Consider the following 26,102-nt stretch of genomic DNA (forward strand, 5'->3'; position numbering starts at 1 on the left):
TGAAGGCTCGGTAGCGTGCATGATGGAAGTGGCCCGAGCTCTGCGATCGAACGACACCCAGGGGCTGTGAATTGCCCGTGGGGTAACGGATACATAATGAGTTACGTCGACAACGGTCCAAAGCATCATCAGTTCTCCTACTGCAGCTTGAAGCAGATGCAGTATGTCCTCACGTAAGGCACCCTGTGCTCATTTGTTTGGCTTGCTGTGATTGCGAAGATGGCGTGTTATGTTTCACTGTTTCGTGAATTTTTTTCGCGTGCTGATGTCGACAAAATTTCCTAATAGGTGGTCGATCTGTAGTGACTTATCGTTGTCTAGCTGTGTCTTTTAATAAACAGAGGGACACTCCGCGCAATCCTATTATAAAGGTTTCTTTTCTGGAAACACACTTTGAAAAACGTTTACACCCTTTAGGGCGTACCTTGAACCTAAACAATAATCATCATCAGTCTTGTTTGTGTTTCCTTTCTCGAAAACTTTGCGGGTGCTACTTTTCTGTAAAGAATGCTAAATCAGCCTGAAAGTACCGGGCACGCAGCGTCAAAAAACATGCAAGAGATATGACGATTATTGTTTGGGAACAAGATAAGCACCAAAGGTGGAAAATTTGCTTGACGTGCATGGGAAGGCGTTCTATTCAGGTTAGTGATGCCTAACCCATAAACTCGAATTTCTTCCACGTGTGCTTTGGTGAACTTCAACGTGTGCTCGCACTCCACATTGAAAGGCGATATCGATGATGGATGCATGAAAGAATTGTCAAATCGCCGCTTCGAGTCAGTCAACAAATTCTAAGATATCGTCAGTGCATTCTGTCTTGTTGAATAGTGTTTGCTACTGCAGGCGGCTTCGTAGTGACAAGAGGAGGCGCTTGTCGACGATTGACATGAGATGTTTGTTTTCTAACAATACACATATCTAAGCATGTTAACGCGGCCAGTATCTCGCCCGGCAATTCATTATCTCAAATGATGAAGTTGAGCCATGAATTGATCCTCGGAAGAGGTGCCGTGTTTACCAAGAAAACGCGATGAGAAATTTGACGAAGTCTCATGCTGTGCTTTTACAGAAGACGTATGGCACATTTGCAGTATAACAGACCTTACTTCCCAGATTCACACAATCGCGCTCTGCCCTTGGTTGAGGTATTGTTATAGTTCAATGACACAAATTTTGTCGACCTTGAACACGTTGCGCGCAGTGACATCCTCACTGCACTAACAGCTTCAATTAGCGCTCTCAATGGGCCGTTCTTTAAATTATCCTTGACTCTACACTGTTCGTCTGTACTAGTAAGAAAATTAGCCTTATGGGTTTGTCAGAGAAGACAATGCAATATTTTATATGCAGTGGCACTGGAAAGAAAAAGTGACAGAGAAACAATAACTTGATGGAGATTAGTGAAGGCAAGGGTTTCTTATCATCGAGTACGACAGTGGCGCATCATGGCAAACATCATTGATGACAGCCGTACGAAGTGAAACGCACAAAGGTAGCCACTAAAAGAAATGTTTTTGCGCAGCGCTTTTGTTTTCTTGGGCAAGAAAGGATGGCTGCTTCCTTTATTCATTCTTATTTCCTTGGAATTGTGTTAACGTTCTTCAAACGCCAGACTTTCTCATATTGCCCACGTGCATTGCCGCTTTTATTGTTATGACGAAAGGCACGGTTCCTTTCCCAAATGCCGTAATCAAGGACATGCACAGCGATATGATCAACGATAGCGGCCACATGACTCATGCAACCAGGCGTAGTCTGTCACGCAATATACTATTACAAGAGTAAAGCTGTCAGGCGGTGTACTCGTGCAAAATTAATAAGACACCATGCCAGATATCTTCATGATATATGTATTATACCATACTACGATCTAGACTGCGAGAAGACCGCCTTTGTACCACCCGACGGTCTTTATCAATTAAAAGTGATGCCGTTCGGTGTATGTAACACTCCTGCCACATTTGAGTAGCTGATGGACTCTCTTCTTCACGGTTTCAAATGGTCCATGTGCCTGTGCTATACTTGAACGACGTTATAGTATTCTCCACAACTTTCACTACGCACCTCGAGCACCTCTCAGCAGTACTGGTTATTTTTGAGTCGAGCCGGTCTGCGACTGAACGCAAGAAAGTGCCACTTTGGCCGCCGCCAGATTACCGTGCTCGGACATCTCATTTATGCGAACGGAGCGCAAAAGGACACAGGCAAAATCCATGCTGTTGACACACTTCCCTGTTCCGAAGTGTGTCAAGGATGAACGTAGCTTTATCGGCCTTTGCTCCTACTTGCGCCATATATACATAATGCTCAATGCCTAATTGTGTTTCAGATTGCGAGGCAGGGAATGCTGGGAAGTCGTATCTACACCCCAGAACGTGAGCAAAAAGTACCCGGGCTATAGAAACATAATCAAAAAGATTTGCAGAAAAGCATTTCCAAATATACAAAACGTAGAAGCAGAAGTGGTAAGCCCTAGTTTTTTTTTCACACACGATTAACTTGCTCTTGCGAACAGTCATTGTGCATAAAGGATAGCGATTTTTTTTGTTCACTACAGTACTGAGCCTTTTGTCCAGATGCTTGGCGATAACAGAACTCAGTAATTAGAACAACACGGAAAGGGCGGATTCAAACCTGACAGTTTCACCCAAAGGCGATCGAACCAGCGAAAGCGTCAGCGAGGTTTATTGTAGAGCTAAGTGCGCCCCAAAACGCTGGCGTAGTGTATCCGATTGGCAGCGCCGCCGTAGATAAGCGGTACTATCGAGACACCCTACGCTTACGTGATGAGAAGTGCCACCAGGTGTCGCACCTCGATGGGGCACGATTGAGTTACTGTATAAGCACCCTTTAAGGAACCAGTGTTGCGCCAAGGTACGCCATCTTGGGCTCCAAAGTTATGCGGGAAAGTCACTCAACGTACGCGTAGGAGCTGCGCTCGCGCGGCAATGCTAGCCGCGCTTGTTTTTTTTTTTCCTTTCTTTTCATTCCTTATCATTTTGCGGATACAAACCGACAGCTCATCTCATGATTATGAGCCTGGATTTTACGCTTGAGTGCCTTATTATCTCAAGATTAATGAAAATTCAGCGTGTGATGATCACGTAAAAGTGCATGGTGGCAACATCTCGAAGCCTTTCCAATTTCTATGCCAAGCGTCAAGTAAAATGCTGAGCTTTGATACATTACCTATAATTCTTCTAAGCCAAGCAAGTGACCACGGCTCGCGACAGCTGAAAGACGTGAATGTACGTAGTCAAGAAATCACGCCCAACACCAATTGTGTGTAAAGTAGGCAAGCTAAATATGGCTACGTGCACTTATTGCTTTTCCCGGTGGCCGTCTTTCCCCGGCTAACAATTGTTCAAGGTAATTGCGCACCGCAAGACGCGCCTTTCTGTACTTGAGGTTCCTCGATTATTATCGCTGGTTCTATTCGTTGTCTGTTGTCACCGAACCTTGTGTAATGTGACTGTGCGCGCGACGCAAATTGCGTGGTACTTTCTGGAAGGCACGCGAGCACCACCGATTACGCTGGAACCTTCGATGAATCATGTGTCAAAGCCGACGCGCTCAACCCGCAGCTCAGATTCTCGATGATCGCCGACTTTGCTCGACGCTATCGTTGTGCTGCTTGTTTTGCAGAGCACAAGTTCGTCCCTCTCAAAAAATAAATTCATGACTCGTAGTTTTGACACTGCGTCGTTCATCTTCGCTAGAACATGACAACACGATCCAGCTGAATGACACGAGGAACAGCATGCACTCATAGACTCCTTGCATTGATACCCCCCCCCCCCCCCCCCCTTTTGCACAACTATGTTGATTCTAACGATTCCCGTACATCATTTAAGCGTCTTATACCCCTGTCAAGCGGGCAAGTTAAGTGCACTTACGGCGAGTGCACTCGGTTTTTAAGTGCACTTTCCCAAATATTAACGTCGCAGCGGAGTGTACTCTCAGATGAGTGCACTCAAGTCGGAGTACGTTCACGGAACGCACTTTGCTGGCGGAGTGCGTAGCCTCGCCGCCAACGGTTTAAAGGAGTGCCTAGCCTCGCCGCCAACGCTTTCAACGACGCAAAATGTAATGCCTAGAAAAAGGACACAACAGTTCATTTCAGTTATTGGACAGCTTTTAACAATATAATTTGTGTTTAGCGAGAAGCGAAACAGCACAATAAAGAAACGAATTTATCATGTACGCAACTAACGGCGCCAGAATGATGCGGCACTGCGGCGCCGCCATGTTCATTATGTTCGTGTTTATTTTGGTGTGAAAGCGTGCTGACCACGTTAGTCGTGCTTTGAGCCGTGTGCGTGGCATTTTGCAGTGTAGCTAAATATCGAACTCGCCGTCTTTGCTCATATATACTCGCTCATATTCTGTTCTAGCAGGATCATGAGCAGGATCAACTGCCGCACACCGCCGTGTTGTTTTGGATTGGCTAGGCATTCGTCTTGGCCAGCATTGACTTGCAACACACTTATAATAAAAACATCTTCGTTTTTTGTTGAGACAAATAGATGAAGTTTGTTTTTATATATAATTCTACTTAAAACAATCGCTTTTTAGCAGCTTCCTCTTGTTAATTTACATCTTTAAGAACGCGCTCTTAGTCTGTCGCCATTTTTTTTTACTGCGAGTGCACTCTGTTTTCCCGTAAAGAAGCGCGTTGCCTAAAGTGTGACTCAAGGTCCCGAAGTGCACTCAACGTAAGTGCACTTAACTTGCCCGCTTGACAGGGGTATTACACGTCACGACTTGTGCAAGTTCCGCAGTGCTGCGCTTAGAAAAAAAAAAGCCCTTTATTAATATCCCGTCATACTGCAACAGCTATCGTTGCGTCGTGTGAGAATGATTCTGCAATTTAACCAAGCAAAAGAGTACCTGTGAGCACGTATCCTTCACCTAGCAGCATCAAGGAACAAGCAACAAGAATAATAACAGCGCCGATGTCAATTGCGCTCGGTCAACCGGTTCTTGCAGAGTGTTGGTGGCGTGGCCGCGGAGTGTTGGCTTCTCTAATAGGCAGTGGAGCCCGTTTTGACCACGTGATGGCACTCGGCGAATAGCGGTGCTAGAATGGCCAGAGGCGGCTCGAGTGGTGTGTTGAAAACAGTGGCACAATTCTGGCTCCTTAAATACAATAACTGTAGTGTACGAGATGAGAGCGAAGGAAAAATAAAAGAGGCGCAGTTTCGCCCGAAAGTCGAAGCAACGATTGCGATAGCAAAATAGTGGACAGCTATACGAAGAAAATTAGTAGTTTTATCGGCCGTGTAAGCTTGTAAACATAGGCATGCTAAGTTAACAAGCACACTGTCACGCACGCACAAGCAAACATGGAGACGTCTCACCCGATGACAGCGAAAATTCGCTGCCGAGACACTGGAGTGACGAAGCGCGGCACCTGCAGCGAGCGAATTGACCTTCGTGCTGAATCTCGTATCACCGTGAATTAAACTGTGAAAACACAGCGCGTGGTGGACTTTGTCCCCGTTGTAGATGACTTTCAAGATAAAGTGACCCGGGCGGGCGCGCTGCCTCCCCGATTTCCTCTCATGCATGCGCGAGAATGAGCCGCGATCGCTGGCCCACCCTCGCACATAATAGCATACGGCGAGCGGCGACGATATTATAGCGCTTGGACTTTATACTCAACCTAACGGCGACGCCGACGGCAGAAATGCGCTTGGAGTATCCATATAATTGCTAAATCAAGTCTGTTTGCACCGTATAAAGGACAGTTACACACCATATGTGCTTTAAAGTTTCTTACGTATCCCACACGTCACAAATGACATTTTCTGCCATTCTAATTAGGAATCGATAAGTGCCATTATATGCGACGGCTATTCGCAGACGACACAGTATGGTTTCTTCTGGCCGCGCATGACTTGTAGCTTCATGTGTGGCCGGCTCTATTGCGTGTAAGCGTCTGTTAGCGAATGTGGGCGAATTTAATTTTGCCAACATGATCGTATTTAATAGAACTTTTTAAATTCCATTTTGCATTACAACATATACGAGAACGCTTGAACAAAAAGTCAACGCGTGTTCACGTGATTGGGATTCTGGCCTCCCATGTTGCGAATGCATGACGTGGGTATTTTAGACCACTACATGACATAAATACTAACAGGAACTTTGCCTTATTACACTTCAGAAAAAAAAAACAAGAAGAAAACACGATATATGCATTTAAAATATGACAAGAATATAAGAACAGCAGGTTCCAACTATACATTATATATTGAATAGATACGACTATTTTTTTACGAAGCATATGCTCTGTAATATTTAGGCGACTGTAGGGTATAGCACAATTTTCAGATTTTCGGGGCGGATGTGAATGTGTATTTAAGGGCAAGAACGCTAAGGCACTGCGCAACGTCCGTTCTCGACAACAGAAAGGAAGGGCATTCCACTTCTCCCTGTGCTGGACGGGCAACGTATTGGGCAATTTAGTTTGTCGAGCATAACCAAGTGCTCCGGTAATCGCTGATATATGATGTCGTGGACTCTGCCAACCACTCAACCATTGTAATAATCATATTCTTCTTTATGTTATTTTATGTGCATTGCCGGACGAAGGGATCTTCAATCACCCATGTCTTGGGCGAGATGGCTCCCTCTTGCCTGCGAATTTCTTAACTCGCCGCACGCCTTGCCATCCTGCCAGTCGCGCTCGCGCTTCCTTTCTGTGACTGCAATACACCACCGGTTATTTGTACTACGCAGCGCATGTACAACTCTCTTTCTTCCTCCTAACTTCAACTAGAATAGCGGGTACCGAGTTTGCTATCCAATCCACGCCGTCGTCTCCTCGTCTCTTGGCGTCAAGCCATTCATTCTTCGTTCCATAGAGGAAGCACCTCGATGATAATATATCGTAGTATCTAACACAAGCTGTCAACGGGTGCCGCGCCGCAGAGCTGGGAAGAGATATAACGAGGGCGCCTTTGAGCCTCACAGTCTCATTCCCGCAGAACCCCATCCTAGATGACTCGCTTTTGAAACCGTCCTCATACGTTTCTTGTCGCAACGACCACCGGTTCGTAATTGGTGTTGCTCAATGTCGTACCAATACGCACTTTAATTTTTCTACCCGAACCTGATGCACGAACTTGATTATCCTCCTGACGGTGTTGCCTCTATCATCGAATGCAAAAAAATTGCAAGACCGGTATCTCCACTAACTTTATGTCATTACACTACGCTGTTCTTTACCTGACAAGTCCTCCCTGTAAAGTTACTAACTTGAGAGCAAATGAATGAAATGAAAGCAAATTCCACTAGAAACAATGTCATGATGACTGCTATATTGACGCGATTAGCATTCAAGCAATGCAGCTACACGCTGTTGTTGGAGAGACCTTTATCTTAAAGCTCTATTGGTCATTCTTAGATTTCAATTGCTTCATCTATATGCGACATACACTATTTCCGGGATCGCTATACTGTCCACTGCATGTAGTATTGGTGTCGTGGTAGTTCTTTGCCATGATACTCGTTCGCCAGGGTCGGCCACGACAGCTTGACGACGACTGTATGACCACGACGCAGTATCCACGATTAAATGACATCGATGGAAAGACGAAGGTGACGATGGCATGAAGACGGCGGCATGAAGACGGCGGCAATACGACAATTTCAAAATCATGACTGTGGTACAACGATGACAGCGCGACAACAATGGCACGAGAACAATGGGATGACCACAAGCGTATGACGATGATGGAATTATGACGACTTTATGATAACGATGGCGTGAGGTAAACGACGAGTTGACGGCGGTATGACGAGGATGATATGAATGGAATCGGATGAAGCATCTGGAAGGATGACGACGGATGGACCACGATGGCATTACGCTGACGGTATGACAACGAATGCATGACGAATGCTGTGTGACGGCAGCGCGATGACGACGACTGTGTGACGACGGCACAATGGCAACGATGTTATGACAATCGTGGCATAATTATGGGTATGACGACCGCATGATTATGATAACATAGCGACAAGCAATGACGTGGATTGAACGACGACGATATGACGACAGTGGGTTGACCACGATGGCGTCACGAGAATCGGATGACGAAGCTGGATCGAGCACGATGGAACGACCACAAGAGAGCCACGGCTACATACCTAGTGGCCCAATCTAAACGATAACTGGGGTGAGGGGGTAGACGTATAAGGCTGGATAGACCGGCATATTCAAAGTACCCGAAGTAGGTAAAGAATGAGAACTGCACTAATAGGCCAGGAATGAGAATTACTGTCAACATTAGGCACTGTAATCAGAGGGCGACAGGTTCAGACTTTGTCGACGTTGAGACGCGAGAGATTCACTTCTCGCAGGTTGAGTCGACAAAATAAACACCGCATAAGTAGAGCGAACAAGAGTCAAAGAGCAATCTACAAATGTGAATTCGGTCAAAGTACGTGTCATGCACTATATGCAGAGTGCCCTGCATCAACGCCAACGTGGGGAACTGAGACTTCTTTTAAACTCCGGGAATCATGGGGAGCACTTGTGGCTTCTGAAGAAACCACAAAGTTCGGGTTGGTGTTGCTGAAGGTGTGTAAGATGGGAGATAAGCGATAGGAGGCTACAAGGCTCGAAAATAATTCCTGGTCTGCTTTCTCGAAGAGAAGCAAGGCGTTAAGACTGAAGCCCGGACCGGTGCTGAAGATGCGTTCTAAACGTGTGAATGGCAACACGCGTAGTGATGGTATAATCCTAGGAAGTAGGTCTTGCAGCTCTTGAAGCGGGGTATCGTGGAAAACCAAGACAGGTTTTAATTACTTGGGCTGAGATGGGAGGGGGGGATGTCTCTTGAGCAATCAGAGATTTGACTTACGGGTGGATGAGATTATACTGGAGCATTGCGGTGCACAAACCCCACAATTAACGTTCTGTGCACTTGGGTCGAGCATAGAACACGCCAGGCCGCTGGTTACGACGTTTTGGACAATAAATCTAATTAGAATAATGGGTACATTTTTTTTCTTAGGTGGGTCTTATCAGGTCTCTAGGAGATGCCCCAATTGACAATGATGCGTAAATATTGATGTTTTGTTCTTGGAGGAAATATTGGAGGAAATACCAATTTATGGATGCAGCGTATGTTGTAATTGACTTTCGCGTGAAAGCGACTAACATAACAAGCACTTTTTTTTGTAGCGAAATTGAGATCCTATCTGGGAAGGTAGGCTGGCTTCAGCACTGGCACATTTTGCAATCTTGCGTGGATCTGCTGGAGAGTCACTGCAGCAGCTCATATGCATATGTAATCTAAGTAAATCTGGAGAACGATTACTTATTTTATTCATTCTGCTAAGCAAAAGAAAAGTAAACTTCAGTAGAGGAGGGCTCTAAACCCCACCTTATCGGAATCCACGACTGGCGTAGAGCTCGGTAGGTTCAGCACCTTCAGCGAAAATAACAAAAAAAAAAAAAACATTTTCGGATGACATAGCTCTGACTGCACGGATCCCTAATGTCAACAGCCGCGAATACATCAAGAAGCACTTCAGAAGCATAATCATAAATGCCCTTCACTTATTGAAATAGCGCTACCGACAGACGCTTGGCTAGTTTCTGTTGCTGGATGGAATAGAGAAGATGGACAAAGTTGTCCATCGACAAACGGCCACCTCGAAAGCCTATAATCGCATACGAATAAACATTGTGGTGTTCGATGAAGGCTTTCATTTAGCTTAGTTCCACAAATACGCTTCACCTTTTTTACTAGTTTATAGCTAGTTTACTTTTGAACCTAGACGTTTTGCTCTGAAGTGCACACAGTGAAATGGCACCTCATATAAATAAAGGTTGGCTGCTCAATTCATTATGGTATGTTGATATTGTGCTCTGCTTTGCTCAAATTCCGTGGTCTGAAAACTCGTTTACGAGAACTAGTCGCATTATTTGAAATAAACGTCAATTTGTTGACATGACTGGGGCTTATTTGGAGTGAAGAAGAACAGCGTAGTCCTTGCGGGACTAACTGCAGCTCAAAATATTTGTTGCAGGTAATTCCAAGAACAAACGAGTGTAAATTAAAATGCAAGCATCAGGTGCATGTAGGAATGTATATCAAGACATACTCTATTACGAAGAATGCACCGGACTACACGCCTTGTGGAGACAAGAAGGTAATATTGTCTATGCGTCCTTAACTTATGCGAATGACTTTAGAGGTAAAAGTTACACATAAAATTAATGCGGCAAGAAATATGCACGTGGAGCGGAGCCATGTGATGGTTGGAATAAACTTCTTTGATGGCTTAGTTGCTTAAGAAAAGTTACCAGACCCTTAGTTTCCACAATGGTGTAGTGAATATGGATATCATCATGACGAAAGCCACGTATAGGCGGTTTGCATTCTGCTAATTGACAATTAAATGCGTTCTCACGACGTAACACTCGCAATTTTAATAAATCTTTCCATGTGGTCTTCTGGTGGCCTTCAGTATCCAAAGTTTTTTGCCAATTTCTGGGCATGTGCTGTTTGCCGTTCACACTGCGCCCCAACCCACGCATTCCACCACTTATTCAATCAGTTGGAATTTCACTCAGCTTCTTATATTTTGGGTGCACCATGTACTCGATATGATCCCAACATATCTGCGAGATTGGCACGCTAAGGAGGAAGCGTTCATTTAGAAAAAAACTTTGAAATGGTCATAGCATGGGCGCGTCTGTCTGTGCGCATGCCGTGGGCATTCGTTCCTGGTGTTTTTTTTTTTTTTCATTGTGCACCTTCTGAGGAGAGAGAAAGGAAGGCCATTCAATGAAAACTGGAGAGGTATGCCGTGGGAAACGCCTAGCATAGTATTCAATGTGAATGCAAATATAAGTGAACTCATGCACACAGGACATACATATAGAGCCAACAGAAAATGAGTACAAGAAAATTTGGGCAAGAAAATAAGCATGTTCTACATCCGCCTCTGTGGCCACGAGTGGCGTGGTCTAACCTCTTGTACACATACGCAAAGACCGAAGAATTTGAACGTGGGAACAGCTTCCGCCTTAGCTCAATTGGTGCTGCCACGCACGTGTAAGGTGGAGGTTGCGGCTTAAGTTCCCATCAGCGGCAAGTTGTGTTTCTTTTCGTCAACTTTCGTTTCCTATTAGCTTATTTTTAATACGCTTCAATTAAAGCAACAAAGAAATTCCGCTACTCTTTACCTCGCTTCGTTATCTCTTGAATTCGTACGGATTGAACTAACAAAAATTGAGCCCACTCGTTTCCCCTTCTTTTTGTCTAACACAGGTCACACGGCACTTTGCACGCAGACGTAGCGCACACATAGGAGCAGTAGTGCAGTAACTACAGCAGGTTGGCAACGATATTGAGGCTATAGTCTGGAATGATACACAGGCTAGTAGGGAAAATTCACTGGCTCGAACCAATCAGCTAGCCAGGAATTCGCGCACTGTTGCCATCCACCGAGCGTATCTCTGCGGCAGCTCCAACCAAAAATACCAGACTTTGAGCGCGTGTGGTCGCCTTTTCCTTTCTTTCAAATGTTTGCGGAGTTTGGCGATTTCTCTTTTCAGTCGCCGCGTTACTGTGTTACCCGATGCCTTCGACTAAACTCTCACGGCTGCCGTTAGGACGAATAACGGATGGTTGTAAAAGGACGTGACATTACTTAGTGGATACCACCCACACCGCGGAAACGTCCTAACGACTTCGCCTTTCCCTTGTTTTCAGGCGTGTGTGAGGGGTTACTGCGTGTACGCACCAAACGTTCCGCCAAGGAATACTGGAGGAAGAAAGGTCCTTCCTGGTTCTGCCACGCCACCGCCAAGACCAGCTTCCGCAAACCAATAGCCTTAGAGGAGAAGGTAAAGGAGTCATTGGCCGCAAAGAGGAATGCGTTGTAAGACATTCGTCACGATATTAAGTGTGCAGCCACCGGCAATAGAGCGCGCCTTTCTCCCCCCTTCCTCCCAAAATAATAAATTGTGGCGATGTAAGAGCTTGTTTATTCGGTTTCCGGCACCGAAGCATTCGAGAGGAAATATTTGTCACTGAAGTGGGAGCTTACTTGGAACAACATAATCTAGCCTTGCGCATTCTGCAAAAAAAAAAAAAAAAAAAAAGAAATGCCGCCGGTTACAGGCCCGCGGAAGGGCGTGCACCACGGGCACTGGTTTGTTTTTCTGTTTTCTTTTACTTAGTGCTGTTAATATTATCATTTTTTGAAGAGCGTCGATGCTAAACCAATTAACGCAACTTCGCATTGTCGTGGAGTACATTTTTTCCTACAGCGGGCCGTCTCGTCCCTTTTGTTTCTCGTGCTTTGTGTCAATCTTCACTGCACACAACTGCGCTCTCGTTGTCCTGGTTGTGGTGCTGTAGCCAACAAGTACATTTCTTTTTTTTTTTTATGTCAACGCGCGTTCAATCATTACGACTTCATTTTGCTCTGGCAACAAGGGAACAAATGCGCTTAGGAGTTTTGCAATGGGCGGAGAAGGGGGGGACACAAAGAAGAGAGAAATGCCAACACATTTATTGCTTTGTGTGATGCTTGATGAATCAGAAACCGATGAACGTCAAAGCAAAGATAGACAGTTTCAATTTCAGAGGCAATTTTTTGTTTATTCTAGTGTGTGAATCCCCCTAGCTTTCGGCTTGGAGGATAGCGGAAGATTTCACCACCACTGTTCCGCATGTGGTTGTTGCGCCTGATATGCCGCTCTTAGGATTTATAACTCGATTATTAAACTGGCTTCATGTTTGTCTTGCCTCTTACTTCTGTGTTCCTATAGAAAGGCAATGAAAATTATCAAAAATTATATGGGCATGCGATAACAAGGAGGTTAAAGATATTCCTAAATACAGTTAAAAAGAAGAAAAAAATTAATGTCAGCTTGACCATAGTGTTTAAAATACTGATCGTTCTAGCAAATGTGTTGATAAATTTCGAGTTTTCTGAAAACTTGTGCACATCTGATCACTGGTACAAATTTTAGGACAAAATGCATGCTATAGAAGCTTCACAGTTCTTTACATGCGAAACACTCAACAGGCCAGTAGCAATTATGTATCAGGTTTATTAGCCTCCTTATCATTAACCAGCTATCAAGAAAAGAAATATTAATCTTTTAGAAAGTAGCCATTGCCATGTGCTTACGCGTGCGGGTTTTAAAACTTTTACGAAAGCACGTGTCATCTCTTGCGCCTTAGTAGGCTCTTCGTGCTATTAACTACAGCCATGGTATTAATGGCGGCCAAGCAATTCCGCGAGCTGTATCCACGTAGGTTATTTATGGAAAATAATTATCACAGAAGGCTGGGTGCTTACGTAATATATCTACAGTCGTAGGTGGTTCGTATACCAGGTGCTTCGTTCTATGCAGAACAATTTTTTAACAAAGAAACGGTCATATCTAGTAGACCCCTGCTGTTATTGCGCATAGGCCATGGAACTAGGCGGACATTAGCATCAAGGAACATGTCAACGCTAATTTCGCTATTTAACTGAAATGTAGAAAATATGTTTTTACCTACCTGCTTTTGGCCACATGTTGTACTTGCTAGTGAAACTCTTAAGTGGTTAAGCACTTTTTACGAGGGCGAACCAGAAAGCCTTTGCCCCGATTTTCTACTAGTCAAGATAAGGTACATAGAGGTCATTACAAATGTACGTACTATTCTACGTAGTACATTACACTATTTTCTCACATATTCCCCGCACCGGTTCAGACATTCGTCCCGTCGCAGAACAAAATTTGAGATGCCCCTGTGGTAGAATTCGTCTGGCTGACTGTAGAACCATCGCTGGGCTGCTGCCTTGGCTTCATCGCTGCACGTGAATCGCTGTCCTGCCAGGAAGTTCTTCAAGAACTGAAAACGTGGAAGTCACTAGGGACGACGTTCGGACTCTGTAGTGGGTGGTCCAAGCTCTCCCAGTGAAGTGACCGCAGCTTCTAGGCGGTTCTGATCGCCACATGTGGCCTCGCATTGTCGTGGAGGGCATGCGCGTTGTACACACCGAGAATCCCTCGGCGCTTTCGCCTGATGGCAGCGAGCAGACGTGACAGTATGGGATAATAACTGTCGGTGTTCATGGTTGCACCTTGTGGCACGACATCCAGCAGGGGCGGTCCTCAGCGATCCCAGGAAGCGGTTAACATCGCTTTCCCAACAGATGGCACTGAACGAACTTTTTTTTTTTGTCACAGGTGAATTCGGATCTGCACCATGCTCTGCTGCTTCGATTCCGGTGTGAAATTCGGTATATACATTTCATCGCCAGCAACAATGCAATACGGGAAGCTTTCACCCTCCTCGGCATTTCATCATGTCATTCAACTGCTTAGGCACCCACCGCCATGGAACCTTCCGGTACCCGAAGGACCCGTGAACGACGTCGTCAACACTCCCATACGAAATGTCAAGCTCCCGGCAGTTGTCCTTGAGGTGCACACGCCGATCCGCTTTCACCATTGCATTTACGCGGGAAATGTCGTCTATCAGCGACGCACGCGGCTTCCCCGAACACTCATTGTCATGCGAGCCTTAACAGCCCTTTTGCGAACTCACAACCCCCCCACCTCACACTTCTCAAAGCGAGACACCTTTCCCCATATGCGTACTTGATTTCCCTGCGGATTTCGATGGGCGTTCGTCTCTTGCTCCTGGAAAATGAGCCACACTTCGTTGCTTGTACGCCATGGACGTGTGAAGCACAACCGCCAACCTCAATACCTGACAGCAGCACCGTGCGTGGAGCTACCGGCAGATAAGGCCGGGCCGGTCCAAGAATGGTCCATCGCTGATAATGGATATTTTAACTTCGCATTTACAGGCATTACTTGACTAAAACATAGGGGCAAAAGCTTTCTGATTCGCCCTTGTACTTAGCAGATATCCTAAGACTAATACTACCCGAGTGTGCGACCTTAAAATGTACTGCGAAACACAGTGGCGTTCCAGTTAAAAGTTTCTCAAGAACGGGTGCTTAATCGTTTGGGTTGATCTTTAGTGAAGCGTAAAGGCGCTGAAAATATTTTCGTGAGGCATACCTGAGAAGGTCTTAGCCTTACGATTTCAGCTGAGTGGATATCTTAATTCGCTACTCTTCGGCTTCAATTTCACATTTAAAACATATGCCTAAATTGGCTGAAAAAGAACCTAGGTAAGAACATTTTAGCTTGTATACAACTATATACAACTGTACAACTTCCTGTATACGACTGCTTCTGTACTAATTTACATATTAATAAATTTGAATTGTTTCGTTGATTGATGAATATCGCAAATATCGTCGCCATTTTTTTTGCTGCATATGTAAGCTATAGACACGTAGATTATCCGAAAATCAAGAAGATGGCTGGTGCCTAGATATGACCCTTGTTATTAAAAGAAAACCTTCTGCAGGATTAATAAAGAAAGGAACATCTGATATATTTCATAGTTCTTAATGTGCAATTAAGTTTGCTTGGCAACACTGGTATTTACTTGCGCAATTTTGAACGACATCAATATACACTAACAACTCGCTTGAACAAAATAGAGAGGGGCCCACATATACTTAGTCATATAGATTAGTTCTATTAGAATACATCGTTGACAGCAAAAAGTTATACAAAACATTAAGGGACAGGAAGACAGTGGCGTGAATTAGAAAAGGGCTGCAGTCGGCATTCCATCTGACATAAAGACGCAGAAACGGAGTTGGGTGTGTATTGCTAATGCAGATAACCACCGGTTTATAAGAGTAACAATATGAGTGCCAAGGGAAAACCAAGACTACATAGACAGACTCGATCACCTTAAAGAAACGCTATCAAACAGGAACCACCCAAACAGTGACCTTCAAACAGCTTACATCGCTGCAACCAAACTTGATCGAGCCGAGGTCCTCAAACCCCGCCCGAGGATCACAAGAACAACAACGCCTCTTCTTACTACTAAATTCTCAAACGCACTCCCAAACGTGAATAACATCCTAAGTAAATACTACCCGATTCTAACCAGCAACCAGAAACTTAAGAAGATTTTTCCCGACCCTCCCAGAGTGGCCTACAGACGCAACACTAATTTTAAAGATGTTCTTGTGCACGCCAAACTACAGAAAAAGAAGAAGTTGGGAACCAATCCCTGTGGCCGCCCCAGGTGCTCTACATGCAAACACATTCAATCTACTACTACAGTAAAAAGTACAGCGTCGAATTACACACACACAAGGTAACTTCGGCTTTCACCTGCACATCAAGCAACGTAGTCTACTGTCTAGAATGCGCCGCTTGTAGCAAACAATACATAGGTGAGACTGGACAACAAATTAATACAAGACTCAATGGTCACCGCGCGGACACAAAACACAATTTACCCAAAGCAGTAGCCAGCCACTTTAATGAACATGGACATATGTTTGACAAAGCAAGGCTCTATATACTACAAACAAATTTCCGTTCCCCTCGCGAAAGGAAGTATACGGAATCATACCTCATACACAAGTTTAATTGCCTATATACACCCGACAGGAATTAATTTAGCACGCGGCAACTTAGAATCTTTAAAAGCTGTAACTTAAATCTGAAACTCTCATATCATCAACCAATACACAAAACACATTAGGCCACCATCCAACTTTAATTCTTAACCTCACCTACTCTTCCATTTCGAAAAAATTTTTCCTGCCTACTACTCAATTTAATGTACTCTTTCAGGTTTTTACGTCTATACCAACTGTACGATCCCCTTCTTCCATGTACACTTGCCCCCTTCTGCGCGCGTCACCCTCCTGTTTATTATACCGGTTTCGGCCCCCCTCCCCCTCTCCCTTCCCTCCCCCCTTTTTCTTTAATCTTTTTTTTTTTCTTGAAATCCCCTCGACAACACATTCCGAAGTCAATATGCCTTTTTCGGCGCCTCAACCCAGAGTATCGCCATCTCTGGAGGCCGCCGTAACGACACCTACGTTAAGCGCTTGTGGCAGTGCCCCTTGAAAGACCATGCCGCTGCCTTTCAGTCACCCCATACATTGCACCGCAGACTCCTCGTCGCCACCTTAACTATTTCAAAATTACTCGAAGTATTACTACTATGCTACTCAAGTCACTTTCAACTCATGTTTTTTTCTTTTTTTTTTGTCTGGGTTTTCTCCTTTCCCTTTTTTTGTCTTTTGTGTTACTCGCGCGCTGACCGCTTGACCGGCCGTTTTAATGCCTCAAAAACATGCCGCCAACGACTCCCCCTGAATACCTCCTAAACTTTCGCATCCCCAACACGCTCCCAAGCCCCCGTATTTCTTAAAGATTTCACTTTTCTCTGTCTTTTTCTTTCACTCCCCCCTTTTTTGTCTGTCTTGGTGCCGCCCTGGTTTCCCCCCCCCCCCTTTTTCCCCCTTTTTTTCTGCTTCTATTTCTTTTCTTTTCTCCCGCGTGCCCACTCTCACGCCCCTGTCCCCTCGTCTTGAGAATGAAGCTAACAGACGTCGGACGACAGCGCTTGTTTCCTCTTGTAATCTCTCTCTTTAAAACCAGCCGCCAGCGACAACACCCGCACGTGACGTCACTGCACTAACCCTTTAAAACTAACACGCCGAGGATGACGAGGCCGCCTTTGACGAAGATAAGTCCTCCTATCGAAACGTTGGCCAGCCTGTCTAAGGCACTTCATCCCTGTTTACAAACTTTATACCACAGTGTGCTATTCCATCTGTCAGCCCCTTTCTTGTTTAAGGGAAGAGAAGAGCATTCGAACACGACCGAGAATAATATGGTGGGATGAAATTAGAAATTTGCAAGCTTGACATGGAGTCAGCAGGCGCAAGACAGGGGGCATTAGGAAATCGCTGGGAGAGGCCGTCGTCCTGCAGTAGACGTAAATAGACGGATGATTATGATCTGCTCATTTCGTTATAACAGTGATGTGCCGGTCATTGGTCGCCAGAAAAGGGAGGGTTAGGTAACTACCTGCTATGCCGATTCAAACGCCCGCTGCGCACAACTGAAAGATTGCGAAAGGTTGTTTCTGCTGATTTAGCAACCACGCAATACTGTGGTCACGCTGACCGCGTCGAGCGATATTGGCTGCATATTGTCGGCCCAACAACAATATTATAGCTACAACGAGGCTGTTGCAAGTAACAGGCAGGACAGCTAAAGCGTTCCATGTATAGCTAAAATCACTTAGTATGCCTTCCGTATTGTATACGTGATAAGCGTATGAAATTTATGTGCAGTCCTCCGAGTTCAGGGAGAATTGTATGTAAAAAAAGCCTAAAAAATGCGAAGCGAGTTATTTGAATATGCAGACGTGTTAGTAATATTATAGTATGCCTTCCAACCAACCTAAACGGGCTAGAAGAAGAGCGCGCAAGAAAGTATTTGACGCTACGTTAAAACATTCGAAGCTTTTACCAAAAGACCACGAAGCTCGCTGTTTCGTGGCTAACACCGACGTTTTCCTTCGTGTTACTGCTCTGGCTTAGAAGACTGAGCTTCCTAAAACTGGCCCGTATTTATGCTTGGTTTGCTCATGTTTGTATGCTTGCGCGCCTGACAAAGTTAGCTACGGAAGACGTGACAATGAGCCACTAGATAGTTGTAACGTGGGGTTCGGTGTCGAAAGTTTGGCGACCCGCTGGTTCGAGAAAATTCCGAGAAAAGTCGACGACACCTTCGAGCAGGGCAGCACACTTGCAACACCCAACATTATGAAAAAGTTGTAATGAGAGCAGAGAATCGTTTGGATGAGCTGGCCTTTATTGCTTAACTCCTTAATTAATAAAAATTCGCAGTTTTCAATAAAGGGAATAAAGTCGCGGCAATGTCTTGAATAACAGGGACTAATTTTGAAGTTAAACCACTTTTTTGATGGGGTTATAGCGACATCTTAAGTTTAAGATCGCCACCTGCGTGCACCAACCTCGTGGGCATCATCATCGATAGTATAGGCGTTCTTGTGGATCAATTGAGTGATAAGCCGCCATTATGTCTGTTTGCAAAGTGAGATGTATGGACGAATATTAGGGGTGCAGAGACTCTGAGTAATGTTTTTGAGTCATGCTGAGGAAGCAGTCCAATATGTGACAGGGTGCAAAGCTGCGATCTTTTCTAGACGCTTTCGTCTGGACTGGTATTTAGAAGTATCAGGCATCCAAACATCCATTTGCCCCCTCGACTGCGAAAAAGAAGTGAAAATACCATTTCATAGGTCACTCTGCTTTTGTTGTTCAACCTTTCAGAGAACTTTAGGGCTCAAATTAATATGCTAGTACAGGTAAGGACGGCATTTTCGTACGGTGGGGAGGTCATATATTTTGACAGCCTTCCCTGAAGGCTAGTTAACAACAACTATAAAGAAAGTTCGCACAACCTATGGATAATCTTAAACAATTTCTACTTGAGAAACGCTCCAAGTACACGAATATACCCACGGTAAAACTCAGTCGCTTGACATTGGTGTCCAAACTGATGCGGTATTTACGAATTTTTTCAAAAGCTTTCGGCACAGTAGTTTACACTAAAGTCTGGCATAAAAGGTAACTTAAAAAAACCGAACATTGTAAACTGGTTGCGCAGCTTTCTCTCCCAACATTCTCGGTATGCACTCTTCAACTGCAGCAAATCTTTGGCTGTAGATGTGTCATCTGGCGTCCCACTGGGCTCCCTGCTCAGCTCACTCAATTTTCTGCTCTACATAAATGATCTACCTTCTAACATCCCTTCAAATATCCGCTCATATGCCGATGATTGCGTCATCCATCATCACGTCATTAAATCTCGCACTGGCCATATCGTCCTTAACACTTGTTTTGAAAGTTCTTGTAGCTGGTGCCAACAGTGGCATATGGCCATCAACTTTAGTAAAACTGTTCTTTTGCCATTTTCAAGACGTCAATTCATTTCTGATTTCACGTACAATTTTAACAGCCGCTACTTATGCAAAATTTATTAGTATAGATATTTGAGAGTTGTCTTTTCGCATGACATGTCTTCGCATATTAACCTAACATACAATAAAGCGCTTCAACAACCAGGTTATCTACAGCGCACGCTATGTTCTGCCACCGCACCACACCAAGCTCTTAATCTACAAAGATCTTATTCGTCCGATTTTAGAATATGCCTCAATAACCTGGAATCCTCATAAAAAGATCACCGAAGATTACGATACTCCCTAATCGGAAATTTGAGCGCAGCAGAACGCGTGTTTTAGTTTTGCGATAGATTGATTGGTGCGGACAGTCTCGTGCCACACGTTGCAAATGAAGGGAAGTGCGGCGTAACTGCCTCGCTACTCGGTACTCGGGAGATCGCGAGAGGGAGCGTGTAGGTGACGCGTGGGCGCTATTCAGAGAAGTCGCCGCAGACGACCTCCACTCATACAGCGCTTTGTTTCCACACAAACGACGCGCGCTACTTTGGCGCCATCACGTAGCCGTCGTCGCCGCGAAGCTCCTCGTGCCTTCCTCATCACGCTTTCGTCATACCCTCCTCCTCCGCGTTCCTCATCGCACGCTCTTCACTCTCGCTGCTTCTTTCATCCTCCGCTGCGGTCAGCGTTCGCTCTCATCTTTCGCTGTGCTCGTTTGGTCGGTTAAGAAGTATGGCGGCAACGCCGACGCTCGCCGCAAGAACGGGCGCCTAAGAGCTGCGCTCTAAAAATAAGATAATTACAATCAGTACAAAAAAGCAGTTGGATTTATCTGCCGCCGTTATGAGAGTAGTTTCTCACCTACTTCAAGCCTTTCAGACTTGTATCTAACCACATTCCCAGAAACGTCATCACATTACATGTTTGAAAATTTTGCTCAATATTGTAAAGTCGTCACGATGCACTTCATTTGAATATATTACCTTTATGGCACATCCAAGAACTAGACAGTACGATAATCGTAATATTATGCCATATATTTCTTGTACAAAGACGTTTAAGTATAGTTTTTAGCCCGTACCTTTCAGTGGTGGAGTGCTTTGCGTGTAAATGTATTTCTAGCAACCACTGAGGGCTTATAATTGTATGTAGAATTTATTGTTTCATTATTTTGTAACCCACGCATGCTATAGATCAAATTGGGCTGCAGTATGTAGAAATAAAAAATATTCACCGATGATTACGATGCTCCCTAATGCTAAATTTGAGCGCAACTGTATATGTGTTATCATTTCCCGATATACTGGCTGGCGTGGACAATCTGTCTTGCTAACGGAGTGAAGTGTAGCGCCACTGCCTCGCTATTCGTCACGCGTGGGCACGACTCACAGCAACCGCCGCAGACAGATCTCCGCTCATGCAGTGCTTTGTTTCCGTGCAGACGACGCACGCTACTCTGGCGCCATCACGTAGCCATCGTACCCGCAAAGCCCGTCATGCGTGGCACCACGCGTTTCATCTCGCGCTTTAGCCGTGCCCTCCTCCTCCGCCTTCCATTTCATAGTTTCGCTTTACCCTCCTCCTGCGCTTTCCTCGTCGCGCTCTCTTTGCTATCCCCGTCTTTTTTCCGCGCTCCGCGTTCGCTATTTCATCCTTTTGCTTTGCTCGTTCGCACGGTTTCGACGCCGAGGGAGGAGGTCAACGCTTGCCGCAGGAACGGGTGCCTTAGAGTTGCGCTCTAAAACAAATATATAGTACACATCATAGTCACCGGAGCCGATTAAAGCTTAAAATTATACTGTGAGGACGGTTAGCCCTAGCTTTCTCTAGTATTATTCAAAACGTTTCCGAAAGTTAAATGCGCATACGATTACGATGAAACGCACTACATGTACCGTTCTTAAGTGGTTTAGTGGGAAATTCATTAATACCACACCGATTTGGACGCCAAATTCTTTGTGGAATGACATTGAATGAATTGGTCGTTTATGGGACAGCAACGTAGCTCGTTTGCATCGACAAGTACTTTCCACGCTAGAGCTTTTCGCCGTTCTAGCTAAGCGCAGTGCTGTTGGTGCTATGGATGGCGTATAAATCACCTTCTGAAAACATTGATGGCTTACCTTTTTCTAGAACTTGCCCGCATTTTCGGCGAGGTACTGTTTCGTACAGCGGTCAAGGCAGGCATAATAAGTGGGGAAGTTGTTCTCGGTTCCTCCGCAGCCTCTATACCAAAAGAGCTGGCACGTTTTGGTGTTGGAATCGTACAAGAAGCGGAATGAGCCGTATTTTTTCCTGCAGTAGTATCCTTCGCTGGGCAACACAGTGCATGGGTTGACGTTCGGTCCCGTCGGCTGATCTGTTGGAGGGAAAAATGGTTGGAACCACATCAGGCACCCTTTCTCTTAGTTCACGCCAGATTTGCGCACACCACGCGAGCGTTCGTTGCTCGCGATTAGTGGACGCACTATTCCCTGCCACAATGAAGGTGCATCGTCGATATGTGTAAGCTAATTATGCGCTGTGATGGGTACGGGCTGATCGTGTTGGTGATCGATCGGCGTGGAGCATCGGCAGAAAGCCAACACATTTGGACACTTTTCGAATTCCTAGAGAGGACGAAACGTCTCCGCACGAAACACTCGCTATTATTAGAAGATTTATATATTTTTCGTAACGTAGATTTTTGACAATCCTTGTCGCTATATGAGTTTAATATTCATAGTGATTTGTGAGCTGGCCAATATTCGGTTGCTTGCTATTTGCTAGGTTGTATACGCGTTGCATGCGTTTAGGACAATGCTTTACAAACAACGTGATGACTTGAGGTATACATCGGAAAAATTATTGAAATGAACCTGATAAAAAGCGACGTGTTCACGTTTCACGTCACGGCCTTGTTCAGTGGTGTCTAAGCATCCGCCACCACGACGTAAATAAATAAATAAATAAATAAATAAATAAATAAATAAATAAATAAATTCACTTTGCTGAAAGAAGGGTTGTGCTCTAGAGCTCCTGGCCTTCCACACCAAAGTGTAGTGGCCAATTTTTTGTCTTTGTATGCTTCACATTACGTAGTTGGCGCATTTGTACCCATTCTCACCTGCGACCATGTATAGTTATATGAAATACTTGCTAACAGATGCTTACAAGGATAAAATTTATCTATTACGGGAAGAGGTATTTGAAAAACGTTACTCAATTAGAAAAAAAAAACATATATATTACTTACATTTCATGCATGTCTCTTTGCACTCACGCATTGTGGGAAAGTTGTTTCCATAGTACGAGCAGTCCAATTTTTCGTGACACTTCTTAGTTTTTGGGTTGTAATAGTACACGGGATAAGAACCAAACGTGCATTGAGAAATAGGGCTGACCATTTTGCACACTTCCTCTGAAATGTTTTAGACAAATAATAAAATATTAACCATGTTCGTCAATCAGGTTTGCAAAGAAAAAAGTTGTATATTTTTTTGAAATTCAAAATTTAATAAACCACGACAGTTGACGCACTTAAAAGGAGAGAGAAGGGCGACAATACCTTAGTAGGCCTACCGTCCCACAAGCCTTCCTCAATACAAAACCTTCAATTCCCATTTTAGCGTTAGACTCTCAAATGATAGCTTTATGCTTTATTGGGTGCTGTTGTGCGCTTGGAGGTATTAAGGTGATTTTCAATTATTTTGCTGTTCTTTCGTGTAGGTTAAGGTTAGGGAAGAATGGCTGAGGATGTGACGATCAAGTGACCAAATAAACGACATTATTTTTCGGATTAATGTTGTTGGTTTTTATTTTACGTTTGTTTAGTTCCACTTGTTTTCGAATGTAATTGCAGCGTAAACCGAAAATCTTGTGGTGCTCTTTTCATTACCCTAAATTCAATCGCCCTATGCTGAAGCTTTGCTAGGAAGGGTGATCTCATTTATCATAGTGCCGTTATTTAGGATTGCAAAGCTCAGAACAATACAAGTGCTGTATTCGCAGATAGTAAAACAGACAACAGTTTCAATGCGAAATCATTATATGCCCCATGACCCGAAAATATGGAGTTGTAGTCGGCATCGTGACCGAATGATGGTACCAAAAATGACCGACAAAAAAGCGCAAAAGCACATAAAAATTAAGTTTCCTAGGGAGGTTTTTGTAAACAAAGTTAATTAATGCCTTCGAAAAGAATTTTAGCTAAATTTTGGTCTGGGTGAGATTTGAACCAATGCCTGCGGAAAGCGGGCCGAGTACATTTCGCCGACGCCACGACGGCTCCGCGGTTCCGGTTGGCTAAACGTGTGTCTAGTGCGTGCGTCATTGCTGACGTCATGTCGCAGCCATCTGGCTGACTAAACGTGTGGCCTAGCGCTTCCAATGTGGAAGAAATGGCGCCACGTCTTCAATGTATAAAATGAGTGTATGAATTAAAAATTATGCGTGGCTCGGCTATGGCAAACGCCAGAGACCAGCGGAGGTGCGGGAAGGCCTGTAAAGTATTTCCAAACCGCACACTGAGTCTAAATTTTGCTGGGCTTCCCCCAACTCCGCTGGTCTCTGGTGCTTGCGATAGTAGAGCCAGGCATAATTTTTTTTCTTTTCGCTGCGAGAAACGGGACCGCCGAAGCGAGCGCGCGGGTTCTTACGGGAGAGCAATGACGTCACACCACCTGTGCTCCCGCCGCGCCACTCCTTCTCTCCGCTAGGCTCCACCCACCCTCGCCCCGTCGCTATGCTGCGCTCTCCCAAATCTCTCTCCCCCAGGTCGGTGAAGTTGTGGACGTCAAGAGAAACCCAGCGAAGTTCTAACAGCTCCAATGTAGAAAGCATTAGTGTCCAATTGAAAGCCGCTGAGCGGTCCTTCGAGTAATGAACTCCTCGCCTACAAGTGAGCTCGTTGAAACGCTTTGCGCGTTTTCATTCGGCTTTACCGAGGCGCAGTTAAAACGCAGGGGAGAGCTTGCGCTGACAGGGAACGCACATTAACAAAACATTTAATCAAAGCGACTATAATGCTTTCGCATTACCCACACGCCAGCAGTGAAAAGTATGTATGCCGAATTTTTTACTTGTTTCCTTTTTTTTTCAAAAAGAAAGGGGGAGAGGTGTTTACAGGGCGTCATACCAATCGACGGGATTGTCAACCAATATTTTACACGGAAGTAGTTCTCTTATAAAGAAGAAAATATCAATTTTAAACGGGACTTTTACGCTATAATGAAAGCTCTGATGCGCAATGCTTTCATGAGCGCATTGTGACCTAGATTTAGGCAAATTCAATAAATGTATTGGTGGAAAAATTAAATGTACAACAAGATCAAAGTTATTTCCCTATGGGAATTTGGGCACTGAATGCAAGGTTATCAGCTCTACTAGATTCCGGGGCCACGTCGTATCGGATGAAGTAACGTCGTAGCACGGCATGAATCGAGGGCAAACTCGCTTTCTCTATGGTAGAGGCTGACCACCACAGGTTTAGCATTGAATAAGTATATACAACATAGTTACATCAATCGCCTATATATATAATTTGGTGTTCATGTAATTTTGTTGACCTAGAGTTGCATAGTTTTCTACAGACACTTGGTATTACAGAAGAGAATGAATTTCACACATGCATAGAAACAGAAAATAAAAGGATATAATTTTTGTTCAGTGATATGATAGCCAAATCAATGGAAATGAGAAAAAAATGATATGTAACATTGTCACCACATTTGATCAGGAAATAAACATGTAACGCAAATTAGAATCTGATCAGATTATTAGAAATAAAAATAAAAATAAACATTCATGTGATATTGCGAAATAGAAGTGTAACGCATATTTTGAAGCACGTAATATGGAGAGTGTTTCAGCAATCGCTTTCGAAATTGCTTAACTATAAAAAGTGTAGAAATGTAGGCGATTTCTGTGTGACTGTTTTCGCCATCACAAGACGCGTTCAGCGTGCCTAAATTAGTAACATAGGCAAGTAATTACAAAATAAGTTGACTAACTATCTTTTTAACCGAAGCAGTCAGGCGATTGATGGTAATCGGATACTTGAAGCCAGTACTCAGAAGAGTTCACAATGGTTTCTATGCCGGCAAAACGCTTAGGCTGCTAATTTCTGCCGAGTAATGAATTTCAGCTAGTTTAAGCCAGAGCACCGAGACTAAAAGAGGGTCAACGGCGCAACTGACAGGTCCGAAGCAGGCGCCTCAGACTGACGTGTCTTTATCCGCGTTACTTTCGTGAGAT

At 44.5% G+C, this 26,102-nt stretch overlaps 2 protein-coding genes across 5 annotated transcripts in view; one reads left to right on the top strand and one right to left on the bottom strand.

Annotated features, from left to right (window-relative positions):
• Positions 1-12,009, top strand: part of LOC126543109 (venom metalloproteinase antarease-like TserMP_B) — a 31,102-nt gene extending 19,093 nt beyond the window's left edge. For 2 of the 3 annotated variants that reach the window (XM_050190249.3, XM_050190250.3), the window contains exons 10-13: positions 6-173; positions 2,333-2,468; positions 10,051-10,173; positions 11,742-12,009. In XM_050190249.3, coding sequence (XP_050046206.1) covers positions 6-173; positions 2,333-2,468; positions 10,051-10,173; positions 11,742-11,861 — 547 coding nt within the window. In that variant the 3' untranslated portion in view covers positions 11,862-12,009. Of the gene's footprint in view, positions 1-5; positions 174-2,332; positions 2,469-10,050; positions 10,174-11,741 lie in introns of those variants that run through there. The other variant, XM_055062245.1, reaches the window with a different exon arrangement.
• Positions 1-26,102, bottom strand: part of LOC126543114 (carboxypeptidase inhibitor SmCI) — a 52,152-nt gene that overhangs the window by 12,057 nt on the left and 13,993 nt on the right. Inside the window, exons 3-5 of one of the 2 annotated variants that reach the window (XM_050190260.3) lie at positions 23,104-23,268; positions 21,992-22,227; positions 12,615-12,799 (exon numbers count right to left, since the gene is read on the bottom strand). In XM_050190260.3, coding sequence (XP_050046217.1) covers positions 21,998-22,227; positions 23,104-23,268 — 395 coding nt within the window. In that variant the 3' untranslated portion in view covers positions 12,615-12,799; positions 21,992-21,997. Of the gene's footprint in view, positions 1-12,614; positions 12,800-21,991; positions 22,228-23,103; positions 23,269-26,102 lie in introns of those variants that run through there. The other variant, XM_055062250.2, reaches the window with a different exon arrangement.

This window comes from Dermacentor andersoni, chromosome 10 (genome assembly GCF_023375885.2).
Source record: "Dermacentor andersoni chromosome 10, qqDerAnde1_hic_scaffold, whole genome shotgun sequence".
Taxonomy (NCBI): Eukaryota; Metazoa; Arthropoda; class Arachnida; order Ixodida; family Ixodidae; genus Dermacentor; species Dermacentor andersoni.